Genomic DNA, 27,986 nt, shown 5'->3' with positions numbered 1-27,986 from the left:
CAGCTAAACCACTCATATTTGTCAGATCTGGCGATCCCAGTGGATGGCCAAATCTGCTGCGGAGATGGATATCCACCTCTACTTAGATGAGTCCTTGGGTAGCCTGATCAATGGTATGTGCACACAGACACTTTCAATCAGTTATAAAAATAAATATTAAATATATTTAATAAAAATAAAAAGAATATGCAAACACAAGCTTTTGCAGTGTACACCTAAAGTGAACTTGTGAGAACTGAAACATAGGACATGTCATTTTAGATAAGAGGGTCTAAAGATTAATTCCTGGTATGGGAGATTTTTTACATAGTTATATTGGTCCAGGTTGGACCATTGTAACTATGAATATACCATACCTGCCCGCTGCCCCTGGAACCTGGAAATGACTGAAAAAGACACGTCTACTCCAGTGATCTCCACTTGCTTCCGAGTTCCATGCAGAGCAGCTGCCTGACTCTTTGTGAACACAGGAGTTCAGCTGCTTAGCTTGGGTACCATTCAGAGAATTCTCTGCACTTCCCGAATAAATGCAAAGCATTCTTTGATAGGACAGAGTGGAGAGGCACAGTGGTGTCTACGTCAATGATTTCCAGCAGGTATGGTATATACATAGTTACATTGGTGCAAGCTGCACCAATGTAACTACCGGTATGTAAAAATATACCATGCCAGGAATTCTCCTTTAAGAACCACCATCAGAATTGAACTACTTTCTGAGTCTCCTTTAGGGATATTTGTTCTCACTTTCTGTCCAGGTGATGCATGTCAAACACAAAGAGAAGTGAGAGGAAATCTCTTCAATGGGGACCTGAAAAGCAAAGACAACGTTAAACAACGTTTTAAACCCTTTGCCACTCTATCCAAAAATACAACTAAAGCTAGAGTTGGGTTTTAAAGCTTTGGGCTCCAAAACTGTGAAGTCTAAACTTATATCCTGTATACCTATTACAGGCCAGTAACTCACTAGAAAGTAAGGTCAGGGTCAAATTGACCTTCCCTGTGCAAACACTTCAGCAATGGCAGTTCCCATCTTTCAGTCCTCAATGGTTCACATTTACTGTTATTTAATCTGTCTTTAATCAGTTTTTTCCCCTCTTTAAAATCATGCCTGTGGTTTCATCCAATCTTCTTTCCATTTCAGCTCTCTTTGTAATTTCCCTTTCAATAATCACAGGACAATATTGCAAAAAAAATAGATTAAAATGGATTTAAAATGTAATGAAAGCAGAATGAAAACGTACTCTGCATTTTTTATCAGATTTTAACTGACACTGACTTGAAAAAATGTAAACTAATGGAGTATAGAGTGGTGGCAGATTTGTCGCAGCTTAATAGAACACTAGTGTCGCCCCTGGTATTAGAAGCAAAATAACTAAACATAGATGAAAAGCTTACATAAACGCTGTCTGTGTGCACATACCCTAAGAGTACATCAAATAAGAGCGTTATACCTCATTTATCAAAGTGTGATGAGAATTATCATAGTCTGTTGACAAAAGCAACCACTTTTTTTAGCTCTTCTATATTACACTTGAGGATCAAGGAGTCAATATTAAAGGGGCAGTCCACCCAAAAATGTATCTTGATGCTATAAAGTAAACACAGCAGACAATCTCTTATATTTCACAAGGACACTATTGGTCAGATTTCTGCTGTTGAGTCCCTGTGTCTGCACACCTATTGTAGCCATTATGAGAGGTAGCACTCTCCTCGTAGGATTTTTATATACTATATACAGTATTATTAAGAAAGTACCAGGAGAAGCTGGAACAAACAGAGCTGGGCAGGAATATCCAAACACTTAGGTGGTTAGGAACAAAGTTGGGAATAATGGCAAGAGAAATCTCACTGCTGGAATTTTCAACAAGAAAAAATGGCGGCACATCCAAACAGTGGCGGTGCGTCCATAGTGGGTGCAGGAGTGCTGCCCCCTCTCTCCTGCACCATCACTCAACAATACATAGATTCATGCATTGCATGAATCTATGTATTGTTGCCGCTGTGGCCCACTATTCAGCGCCGGCCATCTGAATAACAGCGGTGGGTGTGTTTTGGAAGTGTCTATCAGAGCCAGCGGCTTCCAAATGATTAACCAGAGGGCGCAAAGGTGTATGCGTTCCCTGGTTAACACTGACACACAACTCAGCCAAGTTCACTGACATCGAGGGCATGAGAAGACATCGAGACATCGACATTTTATAGGGGCAAACTGGCAGCATTTTACGGGGAAAACTGGCGGCAATTGATGGGCACAGTGGCGACAATTGGTGGGCAAGGTGGCGACAATTGATGGCACAGTGGCAACAATTGATGGCACAGTGACGACAATTGATGGCACAGTGGCTGCGATTGATGGCACAGTGGCGACAATTGATGGCACAGTGGCGACAACTGATGACACAGTGGCTGTGTTTGATGGCACAGTGGCTGCGTTTGATGGCACCGTGGCTGCATTAGATGGGCACAGTGGTGACAAATGATGGCACAGTGGCTGCGTGTGATGGCACAGTGGCTGCGTTTGATGGCACAATGGTGGCAATTAATGGCACAGTGGTGACAATTAATGGCACAGTGGTGACAATTAATGGCACAGTGGCTGTGTTTGATGGCACAGTGGCGACAATTGATGGCACAGTGGCGACAATTGATGGCACAGTGGCTGCGTTTGATGGCACAGTGGCTGCATTTAATGGCACAGTGGCTGCGTTTGATGGCACAGTGGCAACAATTGATGGGCACAGTGAGGCTGCAATTGATGTTTTATTTTTTTGTTGTTTGTTTGCGCCCCCCAAAAGTTTTGAGCACCAGCCGCCACTGCATCCAAGAATAAAAGCAATTCCTTTATTAAATATCCTTTCAAATTGAGACATACACATAGCTCACAGACAATCAGTAGGCACATTTCACACTCCTGTGCTTACTCATTACTGATTGTCCCCAGTGCAAGTACCCATTGATGACCTCGATAGGTGAGAACAATCAATGAGATAGTGATACACCCACACAAGCTTTCTCATCCCATCCAGCTGCAGTCCATTATGAGACCATCAATCCCGGGGTGTATTACTATCTCATTAATTGATCTCCCCTGACGATTTGTGATCATAAATGGGTACTTGCACTGGGGGCAATCAGTAATAAGTAATAAGTAAGCACAGCAGTGTAAAATGCATCTAATTATTGTCTGTGAGTTACTGTATGAGTATGTCTCAATGTACCTTTAAAAGCAAATTTAATAAAGGAATTGCTTTTGTTCTTGGATGTTTCACCACCTTTTCTTCCTGTGATGTACTCTGTTGGCTGTGAACCAAGCAGGCACCCGGTTTCTTCTTATCAGTTTGGAATCTCGCAGGCTGCCTTTTGAGTGGCGTGTACCCAACATACTATTCTATTGAAAATCCAGGGGCTGACCCCCAACAACCTCCATCTATAACTAAAATATGTTTGGGTGTATTGAACCTTTAAGAATCATCTGTATTTCCTCACAGTTGCCAGATTCATACCAACCCTGAAAAGGGACAGATGGAATCTAAAAGTCGGATGCTGAATACAGCAGTCCATGATAATGACAATATGACTGTAAAACCAACCACAATGTACAGACTTAATATACATGAAATTGAATATTTAGGCAGGGCCTTGGAATGCATAATTGGTGTTAAATATATATGAGATCATATCATCAAATGAAAACATATATGATTGTGAAGCAATATTAAGACTTTTTAGCAGTAACACCTTGATCCACAAGGCCAGATAATGCCTAGATTGTGTTGCTCACTGCCATCAGTCAGATGTGAGCAGTTACATCCCATACTAATATACTAGTGACTTTGAGCTATGCAGACAGTTCTCCAGTAAGACACTTTTATAAATGTGGACCATGTGAAGAGCACCACTTCTTAGATACCTTTAACAATGGACCAGCCTCAGGCCCAACTGTATGTGTCACTCTACATGCATCTTCTAAAAGGAAACTTAAAGAAGCATTCCCTAGGTCACAAGCTTCAAAATGCCTAACATTCCACCATTGTACAGAACCAGCATAACATCTGGCTAAGAGAAATGAATAATGAAAGTATTGCTTTGTGCCATGAGATTACATATAAATTAAAGAGTGTGCACATCAAGTGAGGCACACTTAAATTTGATTCAAGTATTAACATTAATGAGCCTGAATTTATAAATGGAGTCAATGAAATACCTGTGCAATGTATGTAGGCATACTGTACGTTAATACAAAAAAAAATGTATGGATTGGGCTGTCTACATGGAATAAAGCAACCAGGCCAATTCTCTATTTAGTGTATCATCGCTAGATTAAGAAACAAAAGGGAGAATCTAATTGGTTGTGGATGCTTACCCACTTAAGGACCTTGACTGTTTTTCAGATTTGGTGTTTACAAGATTAAAAACGTTTTTTTTGCTAGAAAATTACTTAAAACCCCCAAACATTATATAAATTTTTTCTAACACCCTAGAGAATAAAATGGCAGTCATTGCAATGCTTTTTGTCACACCGTATTTGCGCAGCGGTCTTACAAGCAAGATGAGATGAGATCCGGGGGAAAAAAAAAATCAGATCTAAAATTTAGACAAAAAAAAATTGTCATTTGAAAAAATGACAACAAGAAAATATGCTTTGACGTCGCTTCCGCCCTGCTATGCTATGGAGACGGGTGGGGGCCATCTTGCCCTCACTCGTATCCCAGCCGAGCAGGACACAGGACGCAATCGCCTCCGCCACTGCAGACGGCTCCGGTAAGCAGCGGAGGGTGCGGGAGAGCGGCAGGAGGGGTGGGGGCGAATCCGCTGCAGAGACCACCGTTATCGTTTAAAGGAAAGATGGATATATCGGTTGTGAAGTGATGACGTATATATACGTGAGCGGGTCCTTAAGTGGTTAAGCCAATTTTTTTATCTAACATTGTAATTTACATGGCCTATTACAAATGCAGGCAAGGTATATGTGTCAAAAATAAAGTTTTGGCAACAATGATATTTGCTCATTTCGAGAAAGTGAGTTGGCAGAAGTGAGTTGGGTTTCCATATATTGGCTAAACTGGACTGAATGTTAATCATACATGGGGCTTAAAATGGCCATTTTTTTTTTTCATTCTAGATGCTCAGAGTTATAATGTGATAATGAAAATTCCAATGTTAGTTTGAGGATAAAAATGCACAAAGTAATCTGCATCACAGTTTTCAGATGAAAATAGAAATGGCATCATGCTTTTTTGCATTCAGGATCTGTACAGTGATTTCCCATGCGAGCAATTAGCAGAAGAAGACAGCAATCAATTTACTCACCCATAACTGAAAAATCCCCCAAAAATAGAAAGATAAACAGGGATACATTAGACAGACATACAAACATTCTACATTGTATTCTATAAACTGTTATCTGCTTTACAAACCCTTCTGTCTAGACAACGAGGTTCTAAACAAAGCTTTACTGTTGAATTTAAGTATGGAAATCCTCTTATGGTGTACCTCTAGACATGTTTTAGCTTTGGGTAGAGTATGGACAGTATAAAACTCCTATGAGGTTTGTTTTTCCTTTTGTCCTGTTGGAGGGATTTTATTTTACTTCCTGTCCAGGTGACAATGCTGTTACTATGGCAGGAAGTGAAGGCCTATCTTCAATAGGGGCACACAGAGAAATAAAAAAAACTGTTTCCTATTCAAAAAATTAACGTGACTATTAAAGTGGAACTTCAGTAATTTTTTTCATCTTTCCATCTATTAAATCGTCTGCCCTTGTTGTTTTACCTTTGGATAGTAACACATTTTTTTCTACCAGTAAATACCTTATACAGCCCACTTCTTTTCTGGTAAAAAGCCTAGGCTTAAAACATCATGCACAGCTCTCTCTCTCACTCTCATGAGAGTTTGCCAGGAAAGGAGGGGGGAGTCATAAGAGGGCAATTGAGAGCTGCAGTGCTGGTGGTGTGACTCTGTGTGTCTGTGTAAATCCAGGAAGTGAACAGGCAGCAGCTTCAGCTGCCCACAGTTGAAATGGATGCAACCAGACTCAGTGCAGAGCAAGCAACTAAATGTGGTCAGTATGCAGTGGACTAGCTGTTTAGCACAGTACCTGAAAGATCATGGCAATCACTGTAGTGACACCAACTACTACAGTGATTGTCAGATTCCACAACCATTCAGTTCCTAAGGTAGGGGATATACAGTATCCCACAAAAGTGAGTACACCCCTCACATTTTTGTAAATATTTTATTCTATCTTTTCATGGGACAACACTGAAGAAATGACAATTTGCTACCATGTAAAGTAGTGAGTGTACAGCTTGTATAACAGTGCAAATTTGCTGTCCCCTCAAAATAACGCAACACACAGCCATTAACCACTTTAGCCCCAGAGGATTTGGCTGCCAAATGACCGGGCCACTTTTTGCGATTCGGCACTGTTTCGCTTTAACTGACAATTATGTGGTCGTGCTAGGTGTCTACCAAACAAAATTGACATCCTTTTTTTTTCCCATAAAAAGAGCTTTCTTTTGGTGGTATTTGATCACCTCTGCCGTTTTTATTTTTTGCGCTATAAACAAAAATAGAGAGTCAATTTAGAAAAAAAAAGCAACATTTTGTACTTTTTGCTATAATAAATATCCACAATTTTTTTTTAAAAAAAGCTATTTTTTTCTCAGTTTAGGCCGATACGTATTCTTCAAAATATTTTTGGTAAAATAAAATCGCAATAAGCGTATATTGATTGGTTTGCGCAAAAGTTATAGCGTCTACGCAATAGGGGATAGTTTTTTGGCATTTTTATTATTATTTTAATTTTTTTTACTGATAATGGCGGCGATCAGCGATTTTTATTGTGACTGCAACTTTATGGCGGACACATCGGACACTTTTGACACATCTTTGGGACCATTGTCATTTTTACAGCGATTAGTGCTATACAAATGCACTGATTATGGTAAAAATGACAGTGGTAGTGAAGGGGTTAACCACTAGGGGGTGCTGAAGGGGTTAAGTGTGTCCTAGGGAGTGATTCTAGCTGTTAGGGGAGGAGCTACCAGTGACATGTCAGCAATCATTGTTCCCGATCACAGGGAACAGTAGAACCCTGACATGTCACTAGGCAGAACAGGGGGATGCCTTGCTTACAAAGGGATCCCCCTGTTCTGCCTTTGTCGACCGCAATCGCGGGCCGCCCAGGAACATTGAGTTCCTGGGACCCGTGGGAGCACTCACAAGACACACGGCGGGCGCGCACGTCCCCATGAGCGGCAAGTTTAAAGGGATGTACAGGTACGCCCATTTGCCTGCCCATGCCATTCTGCTGACGTATATCGGCGGTTGGCAAGCAGTTAATGTCTAAACTTCTGGGAACAAAAGTGAGTACACCTCTAAGTGGAAATGTCCAAATTAGGTTCAATGTGTCAATATTTTGTGTGGCCACCATTATTTTTCAGCACTGCCTTAACCCTCTTGAGCATGGAGTTCACCAGAGCTTCACAGGTTGTTACTGGAATCATCTTCAACTCCTCCATGATGACTTTACAGGGCTGGGAGAGTATGAGAGAGTGAGAGCGATAACACCAAATCTAATACACCTGCTCCCCATTCACACCTGAGACCTCGTAATACTAACGAGTCACATAACACCGGGGAGGGAAAATGGTCAGCGGTTTCGACATTAATGGCTGTGTGTGTTATTTTGAGGGGACAGCAAATTCACACTGTTATACAACATGTACACGTACTACTTTACATTGTAGCAAAGAGTAATTTCTTCAGTGTTGTCACATGAAAAGATATAATAAAATATTTACAAAAATGTGAGGGGTGTGCTTACTTTTGTGAGATACTGTACATACTTACATTGGACAAAGCTGGGCCCATTTATATAAAAAAAACTAAATATTAGCAGCGTCGTCCCATCAGCATACTAAACAACGATATAGACGAGAAAATGATAACTGTTAAAAAAGTATTGGACACAATATTTCGAAATACAGCTGAAAATGTAGAAAAAATTACATTTGAAAAACAAACCCTGTTTTTATCACAAAACACAAGAAGGATTTACAAATGTTTTCTGTTTTAATAGTCCCTTGTAAGCAGTGATACTGTATCACACATAAGGTTAGGAGCTATCAAAATGCATCACGCTATTTGTTAAAGTTTGAACAACGTGTTGAGATTAGAAAGCAGGGGTTAGCCAAGTTTACTCTGCTCGCACATCATATCCTAAAGTGCTAAAATCACACCCGGTACACCTTCTGGGACAGTATTAGCGCTGTACTTCCCATTGACCTGAACTTCTCACCACTTAGGGAATTTCCATACTTACACGTGAAAACTGAGCAGAAGTATTATCTTCAGGGGACAAAAAAGAAAGAAATGCAGACATTGAATACTTGAAACAGAATAAAAGCCTTTCTCTTCCACCAGCCAGAGCAGTCTGCAGGATATTGTAAAGACAAAGGCGTATGGCCAATGGTATCAAGCATTGAAGGTATTTATGGACTTAACAACTGTAGCAATATAAATATAAGAAAAAATAAGAATACTACAAACTAGGTTTTATTGAATTAAAAATAGGATTGTCTATTAACTTGACAACAATATATATCAGTTTTTAAAACCTGTTTGAATTTTTTTTTAGGAGATGGCCATTGGGACTAAAAGGTGCACACTTTGGGCCATCCTGATCATCAATGTTTCACCATGTACCTGTACTAATGTTTAAAACTGGAAACTATAAATATGATCCAGTAAGGCTAGTCTACAGCATGCAATGTGCTAACAGAGAATATGCTAACAGGAGAGGAGAGCAGAGTGAGCAGAGCTGATGACTTAGCAGTGGTTCATCACTGTTATTTCCCTCGAGACAGCCAGAGTCTACACCGTACAATGATACAAATTTACAAATTTGCAGAATGGAAATTTGCAGATTTGGAAAATGATCTCTATTAGAAATATCTTTAGGTGCTAGATCCTGTGTGCACTTCATCAGTTGCCATAAGTCTCCCCAGGGACATAAACAACCAAACAGCTGTGATTCAGCATTCAGGAAACAATGGAAGAACACATTACCTTTCAAGCTCAGCGATTTGCTTGTCCTTATCATTCTTTTCGTTTTCAACCTCTTTTAGTATCTGCAGTAGCCTGTCCACCTCCGCCTGTGCTTTGCCGCACTCCTCCCTGTAGTAAGACACCTCTTTGTCCAGCTGCTTGACCCTGTCACTGAGCTCTGGGTTCATCCTGGCCTCCTCTTCTGCTTCATGGGCCTGGAAAGTACATAGAAGAATCAGCTTTCGCCCACGAGTCATAAATTTGTAACACAATGAATGAACAGTGTGAGGAAAGCTTTTTATTTGTAACTTTATCGCTTAGGTCAATGAACTACTTTTAACAATATGATAATTTCAGAAAGGGGGGCTGTTTAGCCTAGACACCATGTACAAAGAGTTATGAGTACATTTTCTTCTACAGACATCTATTTATATGTCTGAATGTATTCACTATAAGTAAAGCCAGACCTTACTAGCCCAGGTTGCAAGGAATCCTAGAGTTCTGGTTGAGTCTCCAATGGGTTCCTTGAGCAGTAAGTGAATTTATCTATTACCAACACTGGCCAAATTATTATTCATTTAATATCAAGATTATTACTTAATGTTGGAACGCCATATTTATCAACACATGGGTTGCTCAAGGAAATAAAAAAAAACTGGAGGCCCCTTGGCTGGACACCCCGGGACTCCCGGTGGATTTATTTATGAACAGGCTATTTCTATAGTGCAGTGGTCTCCTAACTGCAGCTGGATGTGTCCCTCTGCTCGCTTTTATCCAGCCCTTGGGGCACTTTTCCTCACGCTGATACCAACGATGGGACACTATTCCTCTCCTAATACTAAAAACTATTCCTCATATTAAAGCCAGGACATTTTATACTCACACTTGCCACAGTCCAACCCCCATAAGGTCTGGACAACAGTAAACTGGCCTTTTGTTTAGGAATTTTGGAGACCCCTGCTATAGTGCATGGGGTTACCAACCGCTGTGCCTGCATTTAAATGTTTTATATTAAGCACTGTCATTGCTTTTGTGTTTATACGGTTGCTGTCTAATGTGCCCGGGTTATTGCAGATTTGTACAATCGGTAGGATATATAACTTTGTGCCACCACTTATACATTCTAATTGTTTGCTCTGGGATTGTGATGCTTTTAAATACTGTATTTATTGGCGTATAACAATCACTTTTTTACCCTGAAAATAGAGGGTAAACTGTGCCTGCGTGTTATACGAAGGGGGCTGTTGAAAGTTTTTTTTTCTGAAAATTTCCCTCTTAAAGTTAGGGTGCGTGTTATACGCCGATAAATACGGTATTTCTCAATAAAAATATTTTTTGTTAATAAAAAAAAAAAAAGGTTGTGCAAAGCAGAAATGTATAAAAGATTATCTGTCATGGGTGTAAAATATGCTAGATTTGTCATATTTATTTTTCTTATAGTAAAATGTACAATTTAGTGATCATGCTAATGTATTGCAAATCGTAGGTAAAATTGTTTTTAGTAGGGGCTTCCTGAGACCTGAGAAATATTTCATAGGTTCATCCAAGGTAAAAGAGTTGAGAAAGGATGATATCAATAAAGCTGGCCATACACGGGTTTTAGTTTTGTTTTGATCAACTAGTGGGCTGATCAAAAAAACTGAATGTATTTCCCCATTCCAAAAAGCGAGGTGGATAGAGGAATTCTCCCTGCTATGCTATTGTATTCTGACAGCTGGGTCTCTTCTGCTTTCAGAATACACTGATTAACGGTGCATATAATATTTTCCAACAAGCCAGTTCGTGAAAAGTTGATCTAATGATTTTAGGAATGGCCATAGGGGGATTGAAATTCAGCTGCTCCCTGCTGAACTGGCCAAAACTTGATCCATCTATGGCAAGCTTAAGATGCTTAAGATATCTCTAAGCAGATAGCAACATCCTCAAAGTATAGAAGTGTTAACAACCCCTTTAGAGGCTCCTGTACAAGCTCACTGTGCTTTAAGGAATTCTGCTTATCTTGCCACATAAGAGTTTAGTGTAATAGCTCTTGTTGTGGCACTTCATACACAGGGTAGCAGGACAGAATTTTGCTGATTTTTCATGAAACATATAAAACTAACTACAAGCTGTGTGGCTTTTACTCAGGTTACAATTTTACTGTTTGACTATTTAGCACTACGTGATGGGATCCATTGTTAATGATCTGATTTTAACCATTATGTAAAAAAATGTCTTTAGGGAACATTACAGTGTATCTTTATCTTTCACTATATTTCTGAAAAATCTTAAATGTTAAGACTGATAAGCAAAATAATGAAACTTGCAGATTTCCCTGTGGCCATACACAGGTCGAATTTCACCCGTTTCCTTTTAAATAGAACAAAATTCGATGTGGGGAGGTCCTGACGGCACCAACAAACTTCAATCAGAAAATAAAATAAAGGGAACCAGACAGAACATTGTTGGTGGAATAGTAAGTGCAATCAATCAGGTGCAGACACTTTTTGCATTTGTGGCTGTCATAATAAAATAGGGAGGGCAAATGTATCCATCTGCACTGTTTAGCTTGGATGGAGGAATGTGTTAGATTTCTTTTGTTCAGTCTGAAGCTGAACAAAGCTGAACAAATTAAATCTATTCATGCATGGCCATTTTTATTCAGTTAGGTGGCTCAGATATCCAATTAGATATGTTAAAATTTTAATGTAGGTATTGTAACTGCCTACACCTGTCCACAGTTATTTATTACTGAGGCCGCGTACACAAGGTCGGTCCAAACCGATGAAAACGGACTGAAGGACCGTTTCATCGGTCCAAACTGATCGTGTGTGGGCCTCATCGGTCAGTTATCCTTCGGTCAAAAATTTTAGAACTTGCTTTAAAATTTAACCGATGGACGCCTAACCGATAGGTCAAAACCGATGGTTAGTATGCAAAATCATCGGTTAAAAACCCGTGCATGCTCAGAATCAAGTCGACACATCACCACGTTGGACTCGATCGGTTTTTTAACTGATGGTGTGTAGGCACATCAGACCATCAGTCAGCTTCATCGGTTAACCGATGAGAACGGTCCTTCGGACCGTTCTCATCGGATGGACCGACCGTGTGTACGCGGCCTCATAGGTTTGACAAAATAATATTTGCTTTATAAAGGGTTCAGTTGAGCTGCAAACTGATTTATTCGATGTAATGCTGATGCCTAATTCTAAGGCTGTGTCTTCCCTATCACAAAGCTCCCAATTATCAAAGGGGATAGTTATTAATTATTAGTTATGGGGAAAATGTTCTTTAATCCATAATTACCTAATATAAACCCATGCATAAAACTGACTTAACTTTCCTCACACATAAACAATATACATATAACAATATAAAACAATCACACAAAAAAGACATCTCATGCATAAAACAGACTCAATTGTCTCAGTGATGATGTAAAAGACGGACATTAGTCACACACAGAGACAATATAATACAAGTTGTATAAGTACTCACATAACCACATAGCAATGATACCCCCTGCTTCTCATTACGCCCCACAGGTGTCTTCAAAAAGAGCAAGCAAAGAGAAGAAAACAAGGCAACAGCAAACGATGACTAATCTAAAAGTCCCATAAACAACATGCACAGCAAAATAAACAAACTAAAGCAAATCGAGGAACAAAAAAAATACCAAAACAGCCGTCAGAAGGTTTGAATTCTTTGCAGTTCAAAAAAAAGAAATATACATTCATCAGCAGAAATTCTCTAAATGTGTTATTTATTTATGTTGATCACCTATGACTTATCATTAGTTTTTATTCATTTAAATCATTTATACTTTAATATGAGTAAGTCAAAATTGACATCATACACAGCTAGGCTAAAACTGAGAATTATTTCAATAAAGGGCACAAAGGGTTCAATTTAATTATGAAAAGAGAATAAAGGAACAACAAAGATGCTGCCCTTTGCAACCAATATCTTTACTGGCCATAAATGCCTTGTTTTTCGAGGACTTCCCCATCCACACATGTGAGGTGGGTGGAGGAATCCGCTCTACTGTACCATTGTACTCTGAAACGGGGACTCCTCCATGGTCAGAATATATTGATCAGCTGCAGCAGCCACTGATCAACAAAAGTTCTTCTACAGTCTTGTGGAACGGGAATGGCCAGAAATGTGTCTGTCACTGTTGAACTGATCGAATTTCGATCCATCTGTGGACAGACAGAAAAGAGCAGTATGTATACCTTAAAGGGGTTGTAAAGGTACAATTTTTTCCCCAAAATAGCTTCCTTTACCTTAGTGCAGTCCTCCTTCACTTACCTCATCCTTCTATTTTGTTTTTAAATGTCCTTATTTCTTCTGAGAAATCCTCACTTCCTGTTCTTCCATCTGTAACTCCACACAGTAATGCAAGGCTTTCTCCCTGGTGTGGAGTGTCCTGCTTGCCCCCTCCCTTGGACTACAGGAGAGTCAGGATGCTCTCTACGTTGCAGATAGAGAAAGGAGCTGTGTGTTAGTGGGCATCCTGACTCTCCTGTAGTCCAAGGGAGGGGGCAAGCACAACACCTATTTAAAAGCAAAATGGAAGGATGAGGTAAGTGAAGGAGGACTGCACTAAGGTAAAGGAAGCTATTTAGGAAAAAAAATGTACCTTTACAACCCCTTTAATTCCACTGTTCAAATAATCCAATGAAGGCAAAACTCAACTTCTTGGTCTAAACCAAAATTTCTGGCAGGTCTGCAGATGTCTATGGGGAAACTTCTGACATCTAGATGAGCTGGGGGCAGGAATGAAGTTAGGTGTTACTATAGGAGTATTCACCATCATAAAAAAAAATGTATTTTCATAACTAAGTATTTTGGTTGAGATCCACTCAGTTATGAAATGCAAAGAAAGATGATTGGCCACAAAGGTCTTATTTTGCCCACATATTCCAAATTACAAAGGGCCTTTTCACACTGGGGAGGTAGGCTCAACTACCCCCCTAAAAAGTGATTCATGATGGATCCCTTTTTCAGAGGTAGTTTAGAGCCACTCTACAGGTCTTCAACAGGCAATACTGCCACCTCCTGAATGCAATTTTTGCTTTAATCCCAAGAGGGATTTTACATTGCAATATCATGCTGCAACCACGTTCCAAGTGTTTGGGATGCGATTGTGGTGTGGTCCCATTGACTTCAGCCGTAACGTTTTTGGCAAGCACCACCGCTTGTCAAACTTGACATGCTGACTCAAAATTGTAGCACCATGAAGCAAAGCATCACTGTTACAGCAATGTAAAACCGACTGAAGCTGAGGCATACTGTAGGTGTAGTTGAGCGGTTGGGGGAAGGGGATCTGTAAAAACACAGATGAACCCTCTGTTTTTACTGCCCACCACCCCAACTGGTTGTATGAGCCTAACCTAAGGGCATAAAGCCTCATTATCAGCAGGAGTTTTTTCTGTTAACAAGTCTGTGTTAATTTCCTAGAACTTTACCGGGGCAGTTTGGTGCATCAAGTTCAGATACAATTGATGCTTAGTGGAGTTCTGCTTTAAATATAGATTTGTCAAAAATTAAAGTTACAAAAATTACAGCTGTAATCTGATTGGTTGCTTTGGGTATTATCAACACTTTGTAGATATACACTATATTACCAAAAGTATTGGGACACCTGCCTTTACACACACATGAACATCAATGGCATCTCAGTCTTAATCCGTAGGGTTCAATATTAAGTTGACCGACCTTTTGCAGCTATAACAGCTTCAACTCTTCTGGGAAGTCTGTCCACAAGGTTTAGGAGTGTGTCTATGGGAATGTTTAACCATTCTTAAATGCGCTTCTGGAAGAACGATCAAACATTCCCATAGACACATTACTAAACCTTGTGGGCAGCCTTCCCAGAAGAGCTGTTATAGCTGCAAAGGATGGACCAACACAATATTAAGCCTTAAGCCTCATACACACGCTTGGCTTTCTCGGCAAGAACTAACAAGAAAACTGCTGGCAGAGCTTTCTTGCAGAGTAAACCGAGTGTGTGTACGAGGCTTTGAGGTTTTCACGTCTGGAAATCTGCCCAGAATCTCGCCGAAAAAAATAAAGATACTGCTCTCTATTTTCTCATCTGGATTCTTGTCGGGCTGTTTTCCGACGAGAAACCTGAGCGTCTGTATACTTATCTGTCGCCGTGGAAACCTGTGCATGCTCAAAATGACTTTGACGCATGCGCGGTAGCTTCCTAGGCATTGGTAGGGTGCAGCAAGATGACGGCAATGGCATCAAATGTGACGAGCACGCGCTCGTTGTACGGGATGACGTCACCGCGTTCTTGCCTTCCAAAAGAACTGCGGTTCTTTTGAAAGGAGCATCTGTACACTTAGGCGGCAAGAGATTCTTGGCAAGAATCTCGTCAGGAAAAACGTTTTTCTCCTGACGAGATTCTGGCCCGTGTGTACTAGGCTTTACAGACTAAGAATGGGATGCCATTAAAGTTCATGTATGTGTAAAGGCAGGTGTCACAATACTTTTGGTAATAAAGTGTAAGTGAGCACCAGAACATGAATATCCTGCATTTTCTCAGGCCTGAAATATGTTTTACTAATTCTGATTTTGTACAATTTTCCATTGTTCGGTTGAGAACAGGATGGATAAGCAAGGGTGAAACAAATCATGGAAAAAATAGACAAATGACAGAAGGGGAGAGGTTAAGCTGTGCCACATACACTCATAGTTATACTGTGGAATGTTGCCTATTTATCAGATGTAGTTAACATGTGTTAAAATATACCTGTCATTCCTCCGCTCTATGGAGGCATTCAGTCAGCCTAGAAGTATTTCAGAGAATAATGACTATCAATTCACTATGATCTGATGATTTCTCTTTTACAAAAAGCTCTCACTCTGAGGTTACTCAGTTTTAAGACTAAAGATAAGTTCAGTCATCAAAATCCCAAATTACTGTTTCCACGAATGCACTAATGCTTTTAGGGAGCAAATTCTTTTTTCTAACGTAACTGTAACATAGTAGTAAAGAGAAATAAAACGTGAGTGTTACCATATGTAACTGCAATGTAGATTGATGCATGATGTACACATGCATTGTGGTGCCATTCACTCACAAATTCCATCCAGGACTCTGTCTGCATTTTCTCCCTGTGCTTCTGTGCGTTTCCTCTGGGTACACCAGTTTCCTCCCACACTCCATACACATGTTGGTAGGTTAAGTGGCTCCTGTCTAAATTACCCCAGCATGTGCCTGTATGCAAGATAGGGAGCTTAGATTCCTAAAGGTGGATAGCTTCCATCCAATGTGGCATGGCTGCAGATAAACTCTTTGATTTTATATTTCTGTGAGTTTGCATTTGGCTTTTTATTCGTAAAAAAAACTGTTAATGCTGCACTTAGCTGGGGCCACCTTGTGTTCCTTTCTATGGGATTTTTATGAACTCCTTAAGAACATTTTATGAACTACCTATGCTACACAAGCGTATCTTCACATTTTTCTAGAGGGGTAAAGGCTAACTTATGTAAATGGTGCATTAGCATTTGTTAGTGCCACCATTTCAACTGTTGATTTTCCAAATTTCATAAATCAGCTCCAGCATTCATCACACTCGTCTCTGATAGGCTGGTCTTGACTTTACACAACAGAACTAACATTTGACTCCAAACTATATAAACTTAATGCCTTCCTAGTTTAACTTTTATTTATTCAAAACAATAGGATGTGCCCCTGGCTGAAGTTAGTATTTATAAACCCCTGCCATACCTACCAGAAGATTTGTTGGAAAGAAAAAGATTGAATATACAAGAAACAGTATTCACTCTCACGCACAACAAAGACAGCAGAATATATATAAAAAAAAAACATGCATGCACATTGTACTTTGCAGGATCCTTCAACACAATAGAATGTATAAAATGTGACTCTAATGTATTATTTTCAGCCGCAGCTGAGATATTGTTCGATTATGAGAGGACTTAAGTGTTTAGCAATGCAGGCATTGGAAGTATTTTTTTTACCATAAAGAGGAGTTCTGCCTGCCCCTTTAAAAATTCAAAGTCAGCAGCTACACAAACGGTAGCTGCTGAATTTTAATATTAGGACACTCACCTGTCCTGGAGTCCAGCGATGTCGGCACCGCAGCCGATGTCTACATCGGCTGTTTGGGTGCTTCCCCCACCACTGCTGGTAAGGGAACCCAGCAGTGTAGCTTTGCGGCTTCACGGTCGGGTCCCTACTGCGCACGTGCAAAGTGTGATTCTCTCTCGCTGGTCCATCCGAAGGGGAGGGAGGAGGGGGGCCAAGCTGCTGACATACTTTGCTGCGGTCTGGTCTTCCGAAAGTGGGGAGGGGACCTGTCAAAAACAGACGAACAAGCGGAAATTCCACTTTTTGGTGGAACCCTTTTGACTTTAAAGCCACTTTAAATCCTATGAAGAGTTCAGAATATGATCTTGTAGCGTGTATGCACAAGCCTCAATCAAGAAGTGGCTTTACAGATGGCTGTGTGATCTAGTTAGCGACATCTTGCTGGACTGGGAACAGGGCATATAAAACTGGTAGAGGCTGTGGTTCTGGGGGACTACCATAAATGTGTAACTGCACCAATGAAAAACGAAACTAGCCATTGGGTATTTGTTACAATTTAAACCTCTATTCTAAAATCTTTATAATGGTGTCCCATAGCCAAAACAAGAAGTGCAAGGCAGTTTTAAGGCAAAATGTCAGGCCTCCAAATAGGATGTCTTATTTCTTACATAAACACATTAATGATAATTGACAAACAACTGTCTTATGTAAAAAGTACTTTGTCAATTGATGGTTTTATCTTCTTGCATCATCCCAGACAGTGGGCCAAATGTCAGTACGCAGCACAAGCAGCAGACATGCTCCACTGGAGTCTTAGAAAATGCTACCAGACCAACATTTCTACTCATTCTGGTAATGAGTTCTGGTAAGCTTGCCATATACCCTAAATGTAGGCTGGCTTGCTTGCATTACCCGTTTGGAACTCTCTTGTATAGTATAGGGGCATTTATGCTTGTATAGTTCTCTTGGTACTATTGACCTTATCCTCAACTAACAATAGCTACAACAACTAATATTAGGAGAACATATGAAATATGCTACAAACTGCATAAAAAAAGTAATCTGGGATATTATAAATCTAAAAAAAAGGACAAGTGGCATTAATATTTGCCAGAGTTGGCAGAACTCGGGCTGTATAAGCTGGACCATGATAGTTATATATAAAACTGGCTAGACTGCTCACAGGAGGCTATTGGAGACAGGGACATAATGCAAAAAGATGGGAACAATATTTTGTACAGTTGCACAGCAAGTTCTGGCTCAGAACGCAACCCTTAGGGCCGAGCAATCTGAAGAAAACAGATACTGGATGGAGAAGCTTGCTGTGCCGTGAAGCAAAACAAAATTAAATTTGGTTTCCCTTGTGGAACCACATCTGATCTCCAATATACTTGTTCCCATTGTTCAAAGCCATGTATCACTCCATGTTTGTGTTTCTGCTGGAAAACATCAGAATGTTCTCTTAAATCAGTCGTATCGGAAATTCCCACAATTCAAAGCATAGGCAAAGGCAAGACACATATACACGGCTCATCAGTTACAGGTTGTGTTTGATTAAAGAGGAACTGGAGTTAATAAATCCAAGTACAGATGAGAACAATCACTTTAGTCAAAGCGGAGCCTTAGTGATGAGAAAAATGCTGCAAAATGCAACACAGAGAGATTTAAACAGTGCCCGGGCACAGAAACCATGGTCTAGGTATTGCATTTTGGGCGAATGTAATTGGCAGAGCTGTCCTCTGGGTTTTCATTGTCAAAACCACATGTTAGTCAGACAATGATTAAAGCTGAGCAACTGCTTACTTTAATTATCGAAAAGGCATGTCAGCATTGGAGAAAAATAATTACGGAGAGAAGTCAGAGAGTGCAAGGCATGACATGAACCTTCAGACGGCCTGGGGAGACAACCCATACGTTTGCTGACGGGCAAAAACCTGTTTTGACATCAACATAAAGTGCTAATGGCCAAACAGCTGTGTCAGAGGGGTCAAGTTCAGAACATGGTAAGCTGTATTTAATTTCATAGGTACAAAATACCATCTCTTTACGATGAGTAGATGGATTAACCCGGCAGACAGAAAACTGGTCAACTGGGAGGGTTCTGTTTAAAGGAAAGCTCTATCTTTATTCCACCTTTCCACAATATTCCTCCTATAAGCTTCAAATTATCTCATGTTGTATCACAGGTTAAGCTGGTTCCTTGCTAGAAATATTATATACTATATTACAACCAATATTGCACTGTCTTACTACAGCAGGTTCACACACAGTAACAAGCTATGCCACACTAGGTTACTGTGGGAAGGCAAACTTCAAGTCCTACAGACCACACATGGAAACTTTTTTGAGTTTCTAAAAACTGGAGACAGAATCCAGCATGGAAAAAACTTAGGGCTAGATTCAGAAAGCCCGCCGTAAGTTTGTGCGGGCGTAGCGTATCTCAGATACGCTACGCCGCCGTAACTTAGTGAGGCTGGGGCTGGATTCACAAAGAACCTGTGCCCTAAGTTACGGCGACGTAGCGTACATCTGCTGGCGTAATCGCGCCAAATTCAAATTCTGAAGAGGTGGGCGTGTTTTATGTAAATAAAACATGACCCCACGTAAATGACGTTTCTCACGAACGGCGCATGCGTTGTCCGTGAACGTATCCCAGTGCACATGCTCCTAATCACGTCGCAAATAGTCAATGCTTTCGACGTGGATGTAATTTACGCAAAGCCCTATTCGTGAACAACTTACACAAACAACGTAAACTATGCAAAATTCGATGCTGGCCCGACGTCCATACTTAACATTGGCTATGCCTCATATAGCAGGAGCAACGTTACGCAGGAAAAATTCTTACGCAAACGACATAAAAAAATCCGCCGGGCGCACGTACGTTTGAATCGGCGTATCCAGCTCATTTGCATATTCTACGCTGAAATCGTCGGAAGCGCCACCTAGCGGCCAGCGTAAATATGCAACTAAGATACGACGGCGTAAGAGATCGCCAGTCGGATCTTAGCCTAATTTCGGCGTATCTTGCTTTATGAATACAGAAAGAATATATGCCTGCGCAGCTTTGAATTTACGCGGCATATCAATAGATACGCCGGCGTAAATTCTTGCTGAATCTAGCCCTTAGTTTGTACAATAAGATGGCAAAGTTGAGACATCTATCAAGGGTAAAAGAAGCTTTGTAATTCAAATTAGCTAAATAATTATATTGTTGAGAATTACAGAAAATTGTGATTATGATACGCTTTTTGCTAAACCTTTACTCAATATATAAAATTACACTTTCACTTACTCCTACCCTAAAGCTAGAGTCCATGTTGAACAATGTGTGTAGCTGTCAAGACTACCCTTCCAGAAGGTTATGAGAAAATGATGTACCTTCAGTAAAATTCTCACATAGGAAAAAGTATACCTATCTTAATTCAGGGAGGACACACATGGGATCACAGACTCTCTGTAGCAGGGGTGTCCCAATTTTTGACCTTCCTGGGCCACATTGGAAGAAGAGGAATGACCATGGGCCACACTAACAATAAGGATAGCTGATGAGCAGAAAAAGGTCAGGCAGATCAATGTCATAGGTCAGCCCTCAAAATTGTACTCATCTGCTCGCATTTTGCAAATAAATTTTGAGGGCTGGCGAGTGTGGCAAAGGGGGGCAAGCAGAGAGAGGAGAGTTGCGTTGCCGCCGCCTGTTTGTTAATAGCGCAGGGAACATTACAGCTTTCAATTCAATAGCTGTGTTCCCCGCGGCGCGTGTCATATACAGAGCCTCCCCCCTTTCCGGGCACTTTTTTCATAGACAGATCACAGGATTGGACGGGTGATCTGTCTATCAAAGTTTCCCGGACAAGGGGGAGGGGTTGTATATGACGCTCGCAGCGGCGGCAGCTATTGATTTGAAAGCTGTAATTTTCCCCGCGGTTTGAACAACGCGGCGGCTCCGGCTCCTCTCCTACCCTACTCAGCACAGGTAGGCTGCTATTGTGGGGGGACTCCTGGCTGCTATTGTGGGGGGAACTCCTGGCTGCTATTGTGGGGGGAACTCCTGGCTGCTATTGTGGGGGGAACTCCTGGCTGCTATTGTGGGGGGAACTCCTGGCTGCTATTGTGGGGGGACTCCTGGCTGCTATTGTGGGGGGAATTCCTGGTTGCTATTGTGGGGGGAACTCCTGGCTGCTATTGTGGGGGGACTCCTGGCTGCTATTGTGGGGGAACTCCTGGCTTCTATTGTGGGGGGAACTCCTGGCTGCTATTGTGGGGGGAACTCATGGCTGCTATTGTGGGGGGAACTCCTGGCTGCTATTGTGGGGGGAACTCCTGGCTGCTATTGTGGGGGGAACTCCTGGCTGCTATTGTGGCTGCAAAATGGGGACATTTTGCTGCACTGGAGACACATGCTGCATTGGTAGACATGGGCAGGCTGCATTTTTGGGCACGGATAAAGTTGTTGTTATTGGGGTAGATTCAGAGAGAATTTACGCCGGCGTATCCATAGATACGCCGCGTAAATTCAAATATGCGCCGGCGTATCTACTTTCTGTATTCAGAAAGCTAGATACGCCGACATTAGCCTAAGATACGACTGGCATAAGTCTCTTACGCCGTCGTATCTTAGGGTGCATTCTCACGCTGGCCGCTAGGTGGCGCTCCCGTAGTTTTCAGCGTAGAGTATGCAAATTACCTACTTACGCCGATTCACAAACGTACGTGCGCCCGGCAGTAGTTTTTTACGTCGTTTGCGTTGCTCCTGCTATTAGGAGGAGCAGCCAATGTTATGTATGGACGTCGTTCCCGCGCCGAGTTTTGAATTTTTACGTAGTTTGCGCAAGTCGGTCGCGAATACAGATGGACGTAATTTACGTTCACGCCGAAACCAATGACGTCCTAGCGACGTCATTTGGAGCAATGCACTTCCAAATTGTTCTTCGGCCACATGTGTTAAGTGATAAGTGTAAATGCACTTTTACAAAATATTTCAAAAAAATAAATCCCCATTTTTAAGCAAGTTTACAATTTTGTGTTGGGTCACATTCATAGCCATCTTGGGCCGTAGGTTGGACACCTCTGCTTTAAAGACTTAACGGCTGGATACATACAGCCTATGACCTGCCACTGAAGCAGTTCAGAATCTCATACCACCACATTTTTAACCAATTTTAAAAAAGTGGTCAGGTTTCGAACCTGTGACAGGTTTTTATTGATGTCTTTGTCCCCAGAAAAACACTGGCGTTTTCAGGAATTTAGAGGAGACCTACTGAACAGAGACAAAGACAGGGTGGCAATAATCCTTCCCTGTTCTATCAAAAAAAGTGAAAAAAAAAAGGTTTGGCAGTTATCAGAATTTAAACTCAAGATTAGTGTTTGGCAGCTGATAACAGCTACCGACATCTGATCTTTCTAATAAACTAGCCAAAAATATGATATCATTCTGGAAGCTGTAAGAGTCAACTTTTTTTCCTTTCAATACCTGTAGGATAATAGTTCCAATTTTGACAGCTTCTTTTTTCCAATTCACTATGATAAGGCAGAACCAGTTAGCATTCCTTGAACACATATTCTACATATGACTGTGAAGGTTCAGTTATGACAGATATTTGAAGGATCCTACAAAGTATAAGGTACATTAAACTTAAGGACTGCCTCTCATGCATGCTGCAGTGCCGCATAAAGCGGAAGTTCACAGATGACCATTTTCAGCAAAGAAAGGTGAACATTACACAGGCAGAACCAATACATATATGTACAGCCTCAGTGATGCTATATGTCAAAGCTTGGTGGGATGATGGGTTTCTCATGCTTTGTCATGTGCTCCAATGAAAACCACTTACAGGGCTGTACATCTGATTGAACAACTGCTCAGCTTGCTACATTGGCAAGTCAGGAGGGAATGACACACATTGAAAGGGAAAAAAAGAGAAGGAAAGGTTCAGGAAAAAAAGAATTAACTCGACAAATCCAGTGTGTTTGTACAAAAGAGCTTGTCATTAATACGCAGCAATATTAAGTTCCTAAACATTCTTTGGTGAAAGTGAGAGTCACGCGGGGACTCGCGCCTGTTTACCTTGGCTCCTAAAAGAGAATTGTTAGAATCTGAAAAGTACGGTATACAGTTCCTTTCCCTTTCTCAGGTTAAATAACCCATGAAATAAAGTAGGCTGTCCACTTTGATGATACATTAAGTGCTGGACTCAAGCAATGAATCACCAGAAGTGCTTTTAGCGAAGGCACCCATTAATCACACAACTTTCAAAGATAGTAATAATAAAAGATTAATTAAGCACTATTGTTAAATAAACGCCATTATTTTTCTAGCATGCAAATTGGGGGGAAGGGGGGTCACCAAAGGAACAGGTTAGCTACAGAGGGAAGCCTGAAGAGAAAATGGAGTGCAACATATGTGATTTCTGTCAACTAAAAGGTTCAACTTCTTTAAGATGAAAAGTTGATAAATGTGAGAGACCAGATGAGGCAAATTTACCACAGTTAATGTTCAGTAAAACTGGACAACTTAAAAAATGACTTTGGTGTTGAAACATTTCCATAAAGCAAAGATGCAGTGACATTTAACTACTTCCGGACCACCTGCGCCTGCCGTACATGTACTGCGGCAAGGCGGCTCTACTGCGCAACATCACGTACCTGTATGTGATTTTGTCATTAGCCACCAGAGCCACGACTGCATGCTGATTGGCCACAGGGGGAGCCAATCAGTGGGCCCGGCGGATGCAATGTGCGGTCAGCTGCGATCGCTCCCTGCAGAGACAGAACGGTGGTCTGCCGGTGTACAGAAGCAGACTGCCGTGCTGTTTTCTTGGATATGTATTATGGCAGTTTTTTTCTAAATTTACAGACTTTCTTTGATTAGGTGATCAAATGCCATCAAAAGAAAGCTCTATTTGTGGGAATAAAAAGGACATCAATTTTATTTGGGTACAGCGTCGCACACCCGCGCAATTGTCAGTTAAAGTAACGCAGTGCCGTATCGCAAAAAATGGCCTGGTCATTATGGAGTTAAAACCTTCTGGGGCTGAAGTGGAACTGCGCCCATGCTTTGGACATTCAAATACTTACATATTCTTAACGTGACCCAGCAAAAAACCCAGCAGCCACTTTATGTGCATCCCAAGATTGCACTTTAGGAACTAAGACAAAAAGAACAGCACTACCGAAAAATGCAAAATAACATTAAAGTGCTAAATTACAAATATATAAACAAATATATAAACTTTACATATATGTGGTTCACTTATCCGGACTGCTTCCTAATGACGTCCGGTAACGAAATGCGTAGAAGCAGTAAATTATCTGCTTACATCACTTCTGCCACTTCTAAATAAATATGTTGTGCAATAATAGTCTTTTTCTGGATCTCCGTCTCTCTGCCTGAGCTACTATAAAGTTAATGTGAATATAGTCTGAGGCCTCGTACACACGACCGAGTTTCTCGGCAAAAACCAGCAAGAAACTTGCTGGGAGATATTTTTTTGCCGAGGAAACCGGTCGTGTGTACATTTTCGTCGAGGAAACTGTCGAGAAACTCGACGAGCCAAAAAGAGAGCAAGTTCTCTATTTCCATGACAGGAATGGAGAAAATTGGCTTGTCGAGTTTCTCGACGACTTCACAAGGAACTCGACGAGCAAAACGATGTGTTTCGCCCGTCGAGTTCCTCGGTCGTGTGTACGAGGCCTAAGACCTCCCTGAAGTGGTGGAACAAGCTGGAAAAAGTGATCTTGGCATATTAAAATGGGCATATTGACCCCCTTATAGCACATAGGGAGTCATTTGTAGCCAGTGTGTGAACAATGCTTAAAGGGGCAGTCTGGACAGTAAGACACTTGAGAAGACTGGAATAGTGTGGCACATTGCTAATATGGAGTACGTTTAAAGATTTTGGAGCACTATTATGGGATCACATTATAGTTTTTGGTGTGATTCAATTGCACAGACAATTTAAGCATTTTTGTTGTATTATGATATAATAATTTTGAATATTTATGAGCGTTTTATTTAGACACATTGCACTTTAGGATAATCATTAGATATCTTTGCACATGATAAGTGAACCACGTATATGTAAAGTTTACACATTTGTTATTTAACATTTTAATGTTATTTAGCACTTTTAGGTAGCGCTGCTCCTTTTTTCATTTTTTTGACAGCTGTATATAGCACAGCATTGCAGGTTTCATGCTACGCTGTTTACCTCAACTATAGTTTCATTACACCATCCAACAAAACTGTTTCAATAAACATGTCACTTGGGCCACATTCCCATTTTTGGCACAACCATAGTATTACAAATTCCCTGCTATACAGGGCTCAAAGCAATTACAATTGCATTTGGCTGCCAAAGAATGAGCAGGTACTATATACAGCTTGACTATTACAGAGTCTGCACAAGTGTATTACACTCTCTTCTAAGAACTTTCATAGCTTATTAGGTTCCACACAAACAATTATTAATTACAATTAAATTCTACTTAAAGTGGACCTACAGATACTTGAGACATTGTAAACTGCAGGCAGCCATGCAATGTATCATAGGGTCAAACACCCTAAAGCATCCCCTGGTAGACAAAAGAGTAGAGAGCTTGATCCTGAAGATATGGTTGGCCCTCCACCTCCTCATCTTGCTATTGGTCCATTATTGTGATGAACAGCCTTAATGAGCAACACTGGGCTGCATGGAGACCAAGCATATCTTCTTCCCAAGGTTTAATGCACCTTGACAACTCTGTGGCCTATAAAGAGTATGTGGCACTTTATGAAGGCACTTTTTGGTGGCTATGTTACATGGCTACATGCAGTTTTGGATACCCAAAGTGTGGCTGCACTTTTTTAAAGGCACCAGTGTTTGCCTTTTGCTTTCTGACATTCACTGGTAGGAGAGTCAGCCCTAATTTCAGCCACCTAGGAAATCTAAGTGCTGAAACGAGAAAAGCTATAGGCTGAGCTGTGGAATACAGGGGGAGGCAAATATTTGCATGTCAAAGTGCACATATGCTAAGAGTTCTCTGCCGAAAGTCTGCTTGGAGGTTGAGGCACCTAAGGTGCTTTCACTATGCAATAAGGGCTGGTTTTAGGTTTTCATTTTCATTATAGGTTTGCAATGATTGACAGCCAACCACAACTGTGTCTGTTCCTCCTGCCACGGTTAATGCAACAAGGTGCAATTGAAGGAATGTTACCGCTATAAAAGCTACTGACCCCCTCGGATTGCTTCCGCCCTACTGAAACCGACAGGTGCTAGCTCTGCACAGGTGCATGGAATTGGAAAAAATCCTGGACTGCCGCACTCTGTTAAACAATGTCTTTATTGGATAAAATCAGATCAAAAAATAATCCAAAATGGTGCAGTGAAGATGAAAAAATGGACAACAGGACAGAAAATGGCTAACATGTTTCAAATCGTAAGAGTAAGCTATGAGTAAGTATCTTACGATGTGAAACATGTAAGCCATTTTTTGTCCTGTTGTCCACTTTTTCATCTTGACTGCACCATTTTGGATTATGTTTTGATCTGATTTTATCCAATAGACGCCGTTTAACAGAGTGCGGCAGTCCAGGATTTTTTTCCAATTCCAAACAAGGTGCAATTGCCATACAAATCAGATTTGTTTTTTCATGTACATAGAAACATGAAGATCCCACATGCAGTAAATGATTTTAAAGAGAAAGGGAGTGTGTTATTTTGAAATCACACTGGGTTTGCTCTACATGGTCACATACAGTATGTAAATAGAGCTTAGCAGAGTTGATCCCAATAAACTAAAATCATATGTTTAATTTTAAATGACTTCCTGATTTTAAATAGCTCAGAAAAATTCAGATTTATATGATTTAAAATAATTTTTAATTCTGTATACGATTGTCTGGCTTTTTGACTGCTAAGTAGGTTGACTAATGTATTAGCTGGCTATGTACTTTATGTACTGTAAGGGTAGGAAAAAGTGTTATTACTGTTAAAGAAATGGAGACTAAGTAGCTTAAGACAGCTATTTTCAATATAGGTTTACAATGACTAACAGTCAACCCTAATGGCAGCCTTGGAGTGGCAGGACAAAGTAGCCCTAGCATATGAGCCACACCATCTTACATCTGTGCATGTGACCTATCTTTGTTAAATCCAGAAGAGCTTCATTACTTTTGAACTGGTATTACAATGCTGACTCAATAAAGCCTTGGGAACAAAAGTTGGAAAAGCATCAAAGCCATTAAGCAAATTCTGGCAGTTTGCGCCTGCATAACAGCAATTTAAAGTGAGCCTCTGTTTCGACTATGAACATTTAATATTTGCATATTTAATCAAAATTAATTTTAAGAAAAACCCACATTGACCACTGTAGCTGCTGGAATTCTGTAGTAATTTATCCTCAAATGTTATATTAAAGGAACTGGTACCAATTGCAGCCAGACTCTTAGCAGCTTTATCTCACTCTGTTCCCTCTCTCAGAAATGGCTTTGCAGCCTTTTTATCTAAACACAGTACACCCGCTCTTTGTTTACATTAGAAGACTGGAAGGCTGCCAAACTAATGTAATCCCCACTGAATTGTCAGAGAAACATTTATTTCCGTGGAGAATGCATACAACCAAGGCCTATAAATTACCAACTCTTGTGTTCTTAAAGTGTTACTAAACCTTCAAGAGTAAAATCAGTCGGTATATGCCGTAAAGCATGCTTGTTATACTCACTGTGGAACTTGGTCTTCTCTAATCTTCTTTCTTCCACTGTCCCCAATCCATCTCCTGATAAGACAGAGCCTTGGAGGCACTCTGCACATGCTCAGTTTGGTGTGTATTGCTAGAGAGTTATTTTTTTGTTGGGAGTGTGCATGTGATCAGCACAGGGCCAATCAGCACTGTCCAGACAGAGGGT

General features: G+C 40.8%; 1 protein-coding gene across 4 annotated transcripts in view; it reads right to left on the bottom strand.

The window, feature by feature from the left end:
* ERC2 (ELKS/RAB6-interacting/CAST family member 2) overlaps positions 1-27,986 on the bottom strand; it is a 1,210,774-nt gene that overhangs the window by 760,683 nt on the left and 422,105 nt on the right. Inside the window, exons 11-14 of one of the 4 annotated variants that reach the window (XM_040359253.1) lie at positions 22,936-22,971; positions 12,532-12,582; positions 9,073-9,266; positions 5,311-5,316 (exon numbers count right to left, since the gene is read on the bottom strand). In XM_040359253.1, coding sequence (XP_040215187.1) covers positions 5,311-5,316; positions 9,073-9,266; positions 12,532-12,582; positions 22,936-22,971 — 287 coding nt within the window. The remainder of the gene's footprint in view (positions 1-5,310; positions 5,317-9,072; positions 9,267-12,531; positions 12,583-22,935; positions 22,972-27,986) is intronic. The other 3 variants (XM_040359254.1, XM_040359255.1, XM_040359256.1) reach the window with 3 other exon arrangements.

The sequence above is a fragment of the Rana temporaria genome, chromosome 7 (assembly GCF_905171775.1).
Source record: "Rana temporaria chromosome 7, aRanTem1.1, whole genome shotgun sequence".
NCBI lineage: Eukaryota > Metazoa > Chordata > Amphibia > Anura > Ranidae > Rana > Rana temporaria.
The sequence above is the reverse complement of the archived record's forward strand: the minus strand, read 5'-3'. Positions and strand labels throughout refer to the sequence as shown.